Here is a 14,305-nt window from a genome sequence, read left to right as displayed (position 1 = left end):
GTAGTAATTGTGCAATAAGAGTAATAAGATTCTGAGATCACATATCATATTCAGATGACAAATTCAATGCACAGATGCAAGGCTGGCTGGCCAGTCGGCCAGGTAGCTCCTAATGAGCGGAGCAGGATCTAAATATCCCATTGAATGAAGGCTCTACATTCTTGGGGCCTTGTTTAAATAAGACACAGACTACTTTTAAACATAGAAATATGTTTTACGACAATGCTTACCTGAATGTATTCTACCTGTTTTCTGTCATTCTGTAGCCAAATGACATTACGCAGAAGTTCTTGTGCAGTAGGAGGTGCAATTGTAGATGGAAGTGCTGCAAGCTGTTGTTTTTTAATTAGAATACTCTAAAGAAGAAAAGTAATCTTAGAATCTACAGAAACTAGTCCAGAAGGTAGAGATACTGTGGGAAATAATAATTGCAGCAAAAATAAAATGTCATGTGTTGCTAAGTAAGCAAAGGGTTAAGACACATGGAGTTCCCCCCTGTAAATTCCTAGAGAGGGCATTCTGTGAGGTCACATCCTTTGCTTGCCCTGGCAAGAAAAGTAACAATGGGAAAATAATCCTTACTACTTCCTCCCTGCTCAGAGCTCAGTCTTTTTTCTTTGTCATGTACCGGATGGGAAAGGATACTAGTCCTGAGCCCTCCTGAGCACTGACTCATTTTGATCTCAACCGTGTATTTTGTAATGTACAAGTATATTCTGCCTGACTTGTTTTTCACTAATCTACTAATGAAAGATATGGTGATACAGATGTAGTTAGGCACAGATATATACATAGGTGTGGATTACAAAAATTACCTTATGTAGTTCACTACCTTCAGTTTTATCAACAATTCCTCCCGAAATCATAAACTTTAGAGTTTCAAAAGCTGTGTTTAGCACTGTTTGGACTGCTTGTTTGGTTTTCACACCTGTGACAATCTCTGGATAATCACGCTGCATTAACCCTAAAACAAATTAAAATATTAGTTATCTAAACAATTGCCACTATGATCCCTTTTGCTGTTTACTTATTCTGTAAGTAACCTCATTTCCAAAAAAACTGCCTGTTTCCTGAATTCAAGAGGAGCAGGAGCAGTCTTAATAATAAATACAATATCTTAGGACTTTAAATTTCCCTCAGAATTTTAATAAAAGTTTTGGAAATTAGAATGAAATAAGTATAAATTATTTCTCAAGCACTACCCAGAACAATTTGTAAGTATACCTCATTAAATTCCTACCTAACTCTTTCATAGCCTCTTGTTTGTTCGTTTCCAATATTCTATTTATTTCCTGTAAAAAGGGAGAAAATACACCTTATGTTAAGCAGAACACAAGTTTCCTTGATAGGTAATTACATATCTATAGCCACTAATGAATAATTATACCAATTTTAATAGTACATATGTACCTTATGCTTTCTGTACTTATTCTTGCCCACAGCCTAAATGCTTAAGACACTTAAAATAAAGACAACTATAAAGCAGGTTCCAGCTAGAATACAAACTATGGTTTACAATACTTACCAGGCAATGCTGGTTCATTTCAGTGGGATATGGGGGAGGGGAGAAATCTGTAGCATGATTCCCATTTCCTAACTACTAAGTGTTACATATGAACTGAGTTCCATTGGAGGGAGCCATTTTTTCTTTAACATTGGAAAAGGGCATTTAAATCGAAGATATTCATTTCTTTAGTTTTGAGCAGCTCCATATTATTTGGGGCTGTCCTCCCTACTATTTCAGAGGGCACCATCCTATGGTACTTAAAATTAATGTGGTTGCTTGACGGACACTAAGCTGTTTAGTTCAGGTTCAGTTCTCTTATCTTGATCTTGTTACATTCTTTTTTTCTTTAAGATTCTACTAGCCTCAACTACGTGTGCCCTCAGCTTTTTACAAGTACAAAATAGCATGTAATCCCCTTGTGAAGAGTACAGTGGTACCTCGGTTTAAGTACACAATTGGTTCCAGAAGTCTGTACTTAACCTGTTCAGTTTCTGTTAATTGGTTCTCATGGGAAACTTACAGATTCTTGCTTCATACAATTAACTCAAGGTAGTGTCAATTTACTCTTGGCAGAAAGCCAAGGTCTGCCAGGCCTGGCAAACAGCTCTCTGATTGGTTAATGACCAGCACTGAACTCTGTTATCTAGGAATGCTAGCACAGTTGTTCCTTGTTGGGTGTTAGGAGTAGGAGTGCTGCGTATGGTTGGAGAGAGAGAGAGACAGAGGATTTATTTTGCTTTGCTTTGTATGCAGAAACTCTGCTGCTTTTATTTTCTTTTAATAAATCCTGTAAATAGTTATTCTGCGTCTAGCCGACTAGTCCTTTCCACCTCAACTAGCTTCTGCGCTGTGCAGGAAAACTCTGCTACGTTTGGGCTAAAGCCACTAGAGCTATGCCTAACACTTCAAAATTCTAAGATAACCTGAAGCGTATTTAACCTAAAGCGAACTTTCCCATTGAAAGGAATGGAAAGTGGATTAATCCGTTCCAGACAGTCTGCAGAGTACTTAAACTGAAGCGTACTTAACGTGAAGCGAACTTTCCCATTGAAAGTAATGGAAAGTGGATTAATCCGTTCCAAATGGGTCCGCGGAGTACTCAACCTGAAGCGTACTTAACCTGAAGTATGAGTGTAGTTGGTTCTGGAAGTCCGTACTTAACCTGAAGCATACTTAACCTGAAGCAAACTTTCCCATTGAAAGTAATGGAAAGTGGATTAATCCGTTCCAGGCGGGTCCGCATAGTACTTAAACTGAAAATACTCAAACCGAAGCGTACTTAAACCGAGGTATGACTGTACTTCTCAAAATATATTATTGACTCTTTAAAGCAGGAAATGGGAACCTGCGGCTCTTCAGATATTGTTGCACTCCACCACCCCAGTCAGTATGGCCAATGGGTAGGTATGATGGAAGCTTTAGTCCATCTGGTTCCACAGGTTCCTCATCCCTGCTCTAAGGAATGGTATCACAAGTGATGTATTTTTCTGCTTAAAATGTGAAGTCATGTACTCACTTGATAAACTCTCTCATGGCCAGCAATCTGTCCAATTAAACAATTTGTATCTTCTTCACCTTGAACATATCCTTTGGCGATATCATACCGGAAGGTGAGCTGTTTATTTATTTGCTTGTCCAATAAATAAATAATTCTAGGTATCATAAGCTGAAATACATAATGTATTAAAATATACATATATCAGATATTGCACAGTTAATGGCCATACTAGACAATTACAGCTCCGTCAACATTACCCAGCCACTTTATCTTCCACAAATTCAATAAGCTGCTTTTAAACAAAGTCACAAAAGCTCAGCTACAACTCTTGCCAAGTGCCTGCTGCATTTTAGCGAAGCAGGATTCCTCTGGGAATTATTATTATAATATTTATTTATACCCTGCCTTTTTTCCTGACACGGACTCAAGGCAGCTTAGGAATTAAGTGAAGTCATTCATAGGAATTGAGGAAAAGCCCCTCCCAACAATGTCATTTTTTCTAGAAGTCCTGTCTGTCAACAGAAGGTTCTTCCCCCCCCCAAAAAAAAACCCAATTCCTGAATCACAGAAGGAAATATAGTTTTCTACTAAAAAAGCATAACACATTACTGACAAAACGATTAAAAAATTACCTTAAAGAGCCGCAGAATTCTTAAAACACGAAAAAACCGAAATATCCTGATAGTACTAAGCATTTGAAACTTAGTTCTGAGTGTTTTAAAGAAGTTACTAATCATGACATCTACAACTCCCACTACTATGATTATAAGATCAAACTGGTTCCAGTGGTAAAAGATGTAGGTCCTCCCCATTGCAAAAGCCTGTTTAAAACAAATATTTAATTGACATCAAACAGGAAAATACATTGTGTGTATTAAGCATTTTTATTCCACTCCTCAGTTGACAGGGCTCCCAAAGCACCTTACATAATAAAAACAATGACTAGTAGTAAGAAGAGGAGCCTCAAAAGGTTCTGTATTGGGAACTGGTGCTTTTAACTGGTTCACAAAAGACATGGAATAAGTTGTGATGTGGGCAAATTTGCAATACACCAAATTATTCAGGGTAATGAAACCCCCAGAGAACTTACAAGGGCTTCAAAAAAATCTCTCCAAACCAGGTGAATGGAAACCAATACCAGTACCAGTTACTGGTGAAAAGCAACAATGGGAGAGCCTAGTATCTTCAGGCCCTGCAGAAGTTCACAAGGTTGGCCACTGTGGGAAACAGGATGGTAGACTTCTGGTCTGACCTAACACTGATGAGCTTTTCACATTAATGAATGATATTCACTGCCATAAGATTTTGAGATGGCCACAACCTTAGACCACCTTAAAAGGGGATTAAATAAATTCATGGAGAATAGGTCTACGATCTGTTGTAAGCTATGATTAACCTTTATGTACTTCTCTAAATTGCTGGAGGGGCAACAGCAGAGGAAAGTTATTCCTAAGATTTCAAACATAAAGCATAGACACAACACAATTGTAGTGTTCTCTTTTAGGAATTTAGTGTATGAAATCAGAAAAACTTAACCAAGTGGTGGTTGAGAAGGATGTCTAGGACCAAGGGTTCTTGGGACAGACTTTTTCTGCCTGGGTTAAGGGATTCTGGTTTCTGAGATAAATTCCTTGCTAGACTGTGTTAACTCCATTTCTCTTGGGACTGGAATCACGTTTCCAGGCTGGGTTCAAAAGACCAGGCATCTGTGCCTGTTTGTCTTCTAGCTGCCATAAACATTTGGTGTTTGTTTGGGACAAAAGGTCAATTGCAAATCTCCTTTCCTGCCTGCCTTTGGAAAGCTGTGAAACCTGTTTTTCTACCACTTCTGTGTTAATCCCTTCAGGAATTCCTGGGGTCTTTTTCCTGTCCTTAGATGTAGTCCCTTTGCAGTTCAGAACATCCTTTTAGCATCTATGTGTTAGTCTCAGACCTTCCCAAGGTATCAGATTCAAGGTGGGAGGAAACCTGGGAAGGGTTTTTAGAAATCAGAATGAATTCTATTGGATGATTTGAATCTTTGTAACCTTTTCATATTGTAATAAAAAGATCTGGCGAAGGGGAAGGAGTACGCACTTCCCCCCAGAGACTTTGCTGGCCAAAAGCTCTTCGTCCTTTGTTTTATTTTCCATGTGGTTTTGCCACACACAATTCTATAAACCTAACCAAATAGAAATAATGGGGAGGGTGTGAGCTCCACTGATTGCAATAATGTTCACAGACCGCTTTTCACACAACTCTTGAGTGTATGGGAAAAGGGACTGCCAATATGAAGGTCTCCTCATACACAGACATCTCTGTGATCTTGCAGGAGGTGATCAAGAGAGGAGCGGGATCAACTCTCGGTCAACACAACTATAGTTGTTTCTTTTAAGCCATGGCAAGAATCAGAACATTAACTGAAGAAAAAGAATGAGCAGGGTGTAATATTTCCAAGAAACAAGAGTTTCAATTTCACACCGTTGGTCAAGTACCGGTAAATTCTAATTCCATATTGTAAAAATGTAAGTCAATAATTAAAAATACAATTAATACAAATATTGCAATACTTTGAATAGTCAGTACCTTAAATAATGCTTCCAATATATACAAAGCCAGATAATAGTAGTTGCACATTTTTAGTTCTTCAACAAATGTATCCGCATACTTTGGTATAAAGTGAAGAACGATAGGGACACCGTTCAAAAATGTCATCATGGTACTTATATATTCAAATTCGTCCAGAAATACCATATGGTGGCACATTCTTAAAAACTTGCTTCTGTGGAGGGAGAATAAAATTTTGACCTTTGATTAGTTACCAAACCATTTAGAAAATTCTGATCACTACATTATATTTACTTGTTCATACCATACATGGGTAATTAGACTATTTAAAAATGCATGATAAGACCCATAGACAGGCAAGAATCTATAGTTGTTGATAGAGATGCTAAGGAGTCTTGTGAAGCTAAATGAGAAGAACGAAAAAGTGTGCAAAAGAGTCCTGCTCCTCTTCATCTCCTAAAACTGGGTACCCCTTCAATACCTGCCAAGTCTCCCGCTGAAAAATGCAGGATCAGCAATGGCGCGGCACTGGAAGTTGCTTCTACGCATGCCTGGCGGTCATCTTGGTGGTGGCCGCATGGCGGCGGCCATATTGGTTGCCAGGCATGCATAGAAGCGACGTCCGGTGCCGCTCTGCCTGATTTCCGATGCCCACACATGGGAAGAGCAGCACCCAAAATGGAGGCTCCCTGGCAGGTAGGAAATCTGGGGGATTTCCGGGATTTTTCTCCATTCGGGAGAACAGCGGGAAACAGATTAAAATCCGGGGGTTTCCGTGAAAAACGGGATACTTGGCAGCTAAGACCCCTCCCCATTGGAAATGGGGGATTTCCCAACAGAACTATACATAATTCATAATTGTATGGGCTGTTTGAGACACTCACTTACTTCCCAAAGAAGGGGGCACCCAGAGGTATCAGAGGAAGAATCGTACAACACACTTGTATTCTTTTCTTTCTTGCCAACACTGACCTTGCTCCAAAGAAACGTGATGCTGGCAAGGCCAAAAGTAGAGATCTGCATCCAATCTTCTACCCATCACTGTCATCAATGTCTCCCCAGTCTCAGCCCCTTTTCCCAGACTAAAGAGGAGGGAGTCAGTGGATAATGCTGACAGCTCCAAGGCTCAGAACTGGGCCAGAACACTAGCCGGAAAGAAGACTCAATTGAGCTCTATACTGATCTCCACCTGCACACACAGGGATATGAATCACTGTCAAGATAAATCTAGACTCGGGGCTCCCAGCACTCAGCCACACCGCCACCTCCCGAGCCTAACCTCCTGTGCCACTACGGCTGCATTCCTGCAACCTGTACTGTGCATCGAAAGATATCCATCAGGGTTACAATATAAGCACCACCATCAGACTTTAGCACTCCCTTGCCTTATAAAATCCAAGCTTCAGAGCTTGCTCTTCACTTTGAATAATGAGCCTCTCTGGGCAGGATCATTTCTGGTGAAGCCAACTCCTCCCTTCCCTACACAGCTGACTTTGGCACTGACTTTTGAAAGCCCTAGCTCTCTGATCTTACTTCCTGATTTTGGAACTTGCTATTACTTGCTTTTGGTCCTTCAGAACTCTGCTTGTCATTTTGGGATTTGATTAACTGCCTGGAACTGCACATCTCACCTCTGGAACAACAGTTAGCTCTCCACAGAACTGGAAACTTGATTCCTTGTGGCCAAACCCCAGCAAACCTCAACAACTATGCTCAATATTTTGATTACTAATCTTAGCAAATGAATGTGTATGTCTGTATAATTTTACTGTGTAAGCACGCTACCTTTTCTGTCAACCATATTTTAGCAAACATTAGTAAACACTAACTTTGGTGGCTTAAATGTTTCCTCTTTCACACTGTAAACCCAATCAGATAGCAATTTCTTCAACTTTACCAGCACTCCTTTGCTTTCCCAATAAGTCTTTACTTCATGAATATTCATAAACCTAAAATATTTAAGATAAGGTAATTGAGAAGAGAAGCTAACAGTAAGAAAATAGTAAGATCCTAAAGATATCTCAACTTACATTATCACAGAGTGAATTTGAAAATACAGGTATCAAGACAGCTGCTTCATTAAAAACAACAACACATTAACAATGCAATCCTGAATGTTTCCTTAGAAGCCTGCTCTTCAGGAAAATTGATCAAGGTTGCTTACTAAACTTCACTTTAAAACAAGAGAAAGATACAAAATCAGTGGAGCAGGAAAATAATGACCATACGAAGATAAGGTCAATGGCCGATCTAGTTCAGCATCCCATTTTCACAAGGGTCAGTCAGTTGCATATAGGATCCCTGAAAGAGGGACCTAATCCAATTTCACACCAAAAAGGGAAATCCATTAATTTTGCCCAATATACACTCTTTTGCAAAGCAATGCGCTATAAGACAATGCATTTTTATGTTATTTCCTCCCTCCAGATATGCATTTTTATGCAAACTTAACCATAGCTTAACACATGGACAGTGTTCTCAAAGCTATGAACATGAGTTTGACCAAACTGCGGGAGGCAGTGGAAGACAGGAGTGCCTGTCGTGCTCTGGCTCTGGTCCATGGGGTCACGAAGAGTCGGACACGACTAAACGACTAAACAACAACAACCATAGCATATGTATTTTTGCACACTTGATTAAAGTATACTGCATATTTGGAGAAGTGTAAATTTTGAAGGATGGTGGTGTTTCAGAAAGTTCAGGTCAGAAATTATAACTCAATCAAATATCTCTGTCATCCCTAGTTAGCACCAAGGAATCTCCCTTACAAGGAATGTTCCAGGCTCCCAAGAAACCACCATGATGAGACAGGCCGAATTCTCAGCTCTTGTTCTACCTTTCTAATCTCTTGACAAATTATAGTGAGCTGATGGTCAAATTCCCCTCTGTGTACAGGAATTTCAGGGATGTGATACAAGGGAGAGCTGGCTTCCCCCAATTGAAGATTCCAAGGGTGGGGCTGACCAGGTATTGAGGAAATTCACCAGAAACTATAGGAATTAGGGTTCCATTGCTCTTAGTTGATCACATAAAAGCCATTAACGAATTGCTAGATGACCCATGCTTTGCTTGCATGCCAGCTGAAGGTATTTTGGCAAGTGGCTAAGACTGCTTTAGTTAACAAATATGTTTTCATTCTTTTAAAGCAACTCAACTAAGGCAACTCTCCACTCTCCTGTGTTTTAGTGCCACTACTCTCCTCCATTTTTTTCAGGTGTTCGGAGCACCTTTTTTAAATGCTTGTACAGTGGTACCTCGGTTTATGAACACAATTGGTTCCGGAAGTCTGTTCATAAACTGAAGCGTTCATAAACTGAAGCGAACTTTCCCATTGAAAGTAATGGAAAGTGGATTAATCCGTTCCAGACGGTCCGCAGAGTAACTGTTCATAAACTGAAGCGAACTTTCCCATTGAAAGTAATGGAAAGTGGATTAATCCGTTCCAGACGGGTCCGCGGAGTACTTAAACTGAAGCGTTCATAAACTGAAACATGGGTGTAATTGGTTCCGGAAGTCTGTTCATAAACTGAAGCGTTCATAAACTGAAGCGAACTTTCCCATTAAAAGTAATGGAAAGTGAATTAATCCGTTCCGGGTGGGTCTGCGGTGTTCATAAACCGAAAATTCATAAACCGAGGTGTTCATAAACCGAGGTTCCACTGTACAAATATGTCTTGCCTGACATGAAATTGCCCACCCCCAAAGGCTGCAGACAGTACTTAGAAGACATTCTCAAAGGCAAAGGCTCCTGCAACCCAGGGTTCAAAACATGCAGTTACAGCCCAAGAGAACAATCATTCTGTGCAGGCTCAGCAAGCCAGAGTGCTAAGTGCTGCTAAGTGGGCAGTCATAACCACAGTCCTGTCCTTGGTTCAATGTGTGGTAATTACCACAGGACTCAGTCTCAGCTGCTCTAATAGAAATGCCAACCAGACCCCCATCTTGTCAGGGTTGAGCTTCAGTTTTCAAGTCATCATCCAGTTCTTTATTGAGTCCAGACACCAGATAAGCACATCCACTGGACTCTCAGGCAATTTTCACTAAATGTTTCCCTATGTACTTAAGATCGCATTATTAGGTTATGAACTTGTGTTCTAAGGCCAGTGGTTCCCAAGCTGTGTTCCATGAACCATCAGTAGTGTGTGATCTTAATTCAGGTGGTTGGCGGGATGTTTGTAACAATAACATTAAAAATCATACAACACTTATCTTTTTCTTTCTTTAAAATATAGCACTTACTTTCCTTCAATATCAACATAGCTTTCTGCTGCACCTATTAATGTTTGGGCAGCATCTTGGTTCAGCATTCCACTGTTGTACTGCTTCTGATAACTGGCCTATATTTTGAAAAAAATAATGTATATACTGAATGAAATAACTGTTGCTTTCTTCAGCAACATGCATTATCTACCTACTGACAACATAGCTATCTATCTGCCTCTGCATGAATGCTAATTAAACTGTTAATTAGCTCTATTAAAAAACATTGAGGTTACATGAAAGTTCTTTATGTAGTGCTTCACATTTTCCCCACATGCAACCTGTGGTTTGTTTTTTTAAAGACAGCTGCCTTCCCCAGCGCTTCTAATATTGGAGAGCTTTAGCATAATCAGGAATCAAAAGTTTTGTGTCTTTTTTGTAGGAAATGTATACTTTCTGTGCATTCTGCACAAAACATTATTCCCACATACAGATCATCACTTGATGCATTGTCAGATATGAGTCTTTAGTTTATGCATTTCTCAGACTAGTCCATAACTGAAGAAGACTAGTCTATAACTGAAGAAACACCTCTTCCTATTCCAGTCTGTTCATCTATATATATAAAAATGTAAAAATCGTGAAACTGCGTTTTCCACATTTCTCCGTAACCGCTAGACCGATCGTCCTGAAATTTTGACACAATGATCCAGGCCACTCCCCGAGCGTTGTTGGGGACAACAATCCCTCAAATCACACACCTGGGCAGGTATAGACCTGGTTTTCCACCAAGTCAAACAGCGCCCTCAAGTGGCGTTATACCCTCCTCCACCCCCTCCCTTCCTGTGAAATCTAAGCCACACCCACAAACCAAATGAGATCATCAACCAAGCAACTGAAACCACCAAGGCGGCCATTATCAGACCCCTAGGCCCCTGCCAGGCTCCTAGGGAGAGGACAGGCGCAGGGATCACAGTACGCAGCACGGCCTTTGATTTATGTAGGCCCCTGCACAGCAAGGGGTTTTTACTTTACCATTTAGCACCACTACCCCCCCAACCCCCCCCACCAAATAACCAACATTGCCAAGTGGAGGTAGGGGTCTGCCGGGGGGGCGCCAAAAAGGGAGCAGGGATACGTAATGGGTCAGAACAGGGTGGGGGAGACACAGGGATGAAACCTGCCCTCTCCACAGTATCTGGCCTCGACTCAGGGGGACTCTGAGGCTCAGGGGGGTCTGAAGGGGGGCTATTACCTTCCGTTTCACATATCCTACGACTGAATGCAACCCTCTGCGTCTTTTTAAAAAACAACAACTATGCACTTTATCTGGCCAGTTTAAGTCCTCAGATATTTGCAGTGCCCAATTCCCCCCCCCTCGATTTACAATCCCCTACCTTCCCCTTGCCACTTCCTGGGTTTTTTATGGAACTGAACAACTCGGGTGCTTCAGAACGTGCCTGCTGTTGCCAGGCCCTTGCAGGGCCAGACAGAGGCCCAGGCCAGGTGGATAATGTGGCCCTGTTTTTAACCCTTTTGTTAATTTTTTCATTTTACTGATTGTGAATATGCTGACCGAGGCCCGCTTTGGATTTGGAGGCCCGCGCTAAGTGGCCCATATGACCCCCCCCTCCATCTGTCTGGGCCTGTCTGTTGCTACGGGGCTGTGGGGCTTCACTATTTGACACACCCCCACTCGGGATTTTTAAAGTAGTTCTCTGGGTCCCAGGGCGCATCATCACCCCCGCTCCTTAATCTAAATATATAGAAATGTTCACGATGCACGCGCAGGGGCCAATGTATGGAGATACAGGGGGGAGGGGACAACAGAGGGCTCAGACAAAAGTAAATACTGGGAAATGGAACCCAGAAACTGACAGTTCCTTCTCCAAGGGTGGGGGCCAATGTAGGAAGATACCGGGGGTAGGGGCCAACACTCCCCAGGGATAACAGAGGGCTCAGAGAAAAGTGCAAGCTGGGAAATAGAATCCAGAACCTAACAGTTCCTTCTCCAAGGGTGGGGGCCAAGGTATGGAGATACGTGGGGGAGGGGCCAACACTCCCCAGGGACAACAGAATGCTCAGACAAAAGCGCATGCTGGGAAATAGAACCTAGAAGCTGACAGTTCCTTTTCCAAGGGTGGGGGCCAAGGTATGGAGATACAGGGGGGAGGGGCCAACACTCCCCAGGGACAACAGAGGGAAGGGTATCCTACCAAAACACAGAGATGAGCCAGGGTGGAGGGAGGAGGGGCAGGATACATCATGGATCGGGACGGGGGGGGATCACAGGAAAGAACCACAGCAACGCGTGGCCGGGTCAGCTAGTGCAGTGTTTGCCAACCTTGTGCCTCCAGCTGTTTTCGGACTACAATTCCCATCATTCCTGACCACTGGTCTTGCTAGCTAGGGATGATGGGAGTTGTAGTCCCAAAACATCTGGAGGCACAAGGTTGGGAAACACTGAGCTAGTGCAGTAATATTTTTGAAGGAAGCTAGTCTCAATTTTCTATTTCCTAGGTATAAAGAGGTACTTATAAAGACAGATAAAGAGAAAGATTTCTTTACCTTAATTATGTGGACACTTAATATTGTATTTTTAATAGCTATGGACCACACTAAGTACAATGTATTTTGAATTCACAGTAAAACATAGATCTTAAGATTCAAACGTTCTATAGAATTGGGACTTTTCATTCTGAACCACCATAAAATGCTCATTTATATTGTTAAGTAATTATAATCCTGAAATTACATCAATAAAAGGCCAATAGAATTAAAAGTACAAACTATTTGTGCAGTTAAAAGACGTAATCTGGCTTCTTCCATTATGTCAGCAATTTGTTGAGAACTTGCTTCAAATGTAACATTGGTATTACATTCTGGACATCTAAGTGATTTGATCAGTTGATCAACTTCTTCTGAATCTAACTGCACAAGTGGGGGAATAAGAAAAACAGAATATGCATTGATTGAAATCTCAATATCAAACCAAGGATAATATTAAATTAATTTAAGACTCCAAACATTTTGGGCACAATCCAATGGAAGTTGAGCACTTTTATACTCTACTGTAGAGTCAACAATTTACAAAGTCTTGCTGCAGCATTTACACACAAAAATCCTGTCTTATCTACCCCACTCATGGTGTTGCCTGAAGTCACTGATTCACACTACTGTGTGGCAGGGCCAGTTTTGTTTAAATCACACACAGGAGTCATGGGAGCCAACTCTAGGGGGCCATAGGTGCCTGGACACCCACAATAATATACCGTATTTTTCCGTCTAGAAGACGCCCCTATTTTGGGGGACACAGATTTTAGAAAGTGGGGAGAGATGACCCCATGTATAAGGACACTCCCTAATTTCTTACATTATTTTTTAGGGGAAAACCTTAGTCTTATGCACGGAAAAATATGGTAATTACAGTGGTACCTCGGTTTATGAACACAATTGGTTCCGGAAGTCTGTTCATAAACTGAAGCGTTCATAAACTGAAGCGAACTTTCCCATTGAAAGTAATGGAAAGTGGATTAATCTGTTCCAGACAGTCCGCAGGGTACTTAAACTGAAGCGTTCATAAACTGAAGCGAACTTTCCCATTGAAAGTAATGGAAAGTGGATTAATCCGTTCCAGATGGGTCCGCGGAGTACTTAAACTGAAGCGTTCATAAACTGAAGCATGGGTGTAATTGGTTCCGGAAGTCTGTTCATAAACTGAAGCGTTCATAAACTGAAGCAAACTTTCCCATTGAAAGTAATGGAAAATGAATTAATCCGTTCCAGATGGGTCCGCGGTGTTCATAAACCGAAAATTCATAAACCGAGGTATTCATAAACCGAGGTTCCACTGTATGGGGATAGAGCACCCACAAAGTCAATTAGAAAAGCCGGCAGGTGGCAGCGGCATTGCCTCCAAGAATCAGTTCAGCTCTGCCCTCCGCAGCCAGCCACTGAGGCACCCTTCACACATCTGCGTTGCGGCAACGGGCACCCACAATCCTGAGGGTGAGATTGCACCCCAGACAGGAGCTAAAAGAATGGGCTTAACTTTGGCTTCATTGCATTCCAGAATATGTCAGTATGGTGAGGAAACACATCAGTCTCCTCTCACATGATTCTGCCTATCCACTCAGATTGTTTGGAGACAACTTTTCCACATCATCAGAAGTGCAGGTGGTTGGGATGTGAGGGAATTTCTGCAGTGGTGTCCAGCCTGTTAAACTCCCTGACCCAGAAGATCTGTTGGCTCCATCCTTAATAGTGTTTATAAACCAGGTGAAAATGTTTTTATTCCAGCACCCCTATGGCTTAGTTAAGCGTTTATGCTGCCCCTGACTTATTGGATAGTTTTGTTCTGCTATCTCTTGTGTACTTAAAAAAAACCACCTTTAATATTACAGTGGTACCTCTAGATGCGGGCACGATCCGTTCTGGGGTGCCGTTCGCACCCCAAAAATTCCACAACTAGAGCGGCGCTTCTGTGCATGTGCAAAGCACACAGAATGCTTCTGCACATGTGCAAAGTGCGCAGAATGCTTCTGGGTTTGCCA

At 41.6% G+C, this 14,305-nt stretch overlaps 1 protein-coding gene across 1 annotated transcript in view; it reads right to left on the bottom strand.

Moving 5' to 3' along the window:
* LOC132592646 (solute carrier family 9 member C1-like) overlaps positions 1–14,305 on the bottom strand; it is a 76,484-nt gene that overhangs the window by 20,983 nt on the left and 41,196 nt on the right. Inside the window, exons 12-20 of the mRNA XM_088665649.1 lie at positions 12,543–12,683; positions 9,792–9,889; positions 7,382–7,501; positions 5,571–5,766; positions 3,638–3,826; positions 3,024–3,173; positions 1,241–1,292; positions 816–964; positions 231–356 (exon numbers count right to left, since the gene is read on the bottom strand). Of these exons, the coding sequence (XP_088521775.1) occupies positions 231–356; positions 816–964; positions 1,241–1,292; positions 3,024–3,173; positions 3,638–3,826; positions 5,571–5,766; positions 7,382–7,501; positions 9,792–9,889; positions 12,543–12,683 (1,221 nt within the window). The remainder of the gene's footprint in view (positions 1–230; positions 357–815; positions 965–1,240; positions 1,293–3,023; positions 3,174–3,637; positions 3,827–5,570; positions 5,767–7,381; positions 7,502–9,791; positions 9,890–12,542; positions 12,684–14,305) is intronic.

The sequence above is a fragment of the Zootoca vivipara genome, chromosome 1 (genome assembly GCF_965207765.1).
Source record: "Zootoca vivipara chromosome 1, rZooViv2.hap1.1, whole genome shotgun sequence".
In the NCBI taxonomy this organism is placed as follows: Eukaryota; Metazoa; Chordata; class Lepidosauria; order Squamata; family Lacertidae; genus Zootoca; species Zootoca vivipara.
The sequence above is the reverse complement of the archived record's forward strand: the minus strand, read 5'-3'. Positions and strand labels throughout refer to the sequence as shown.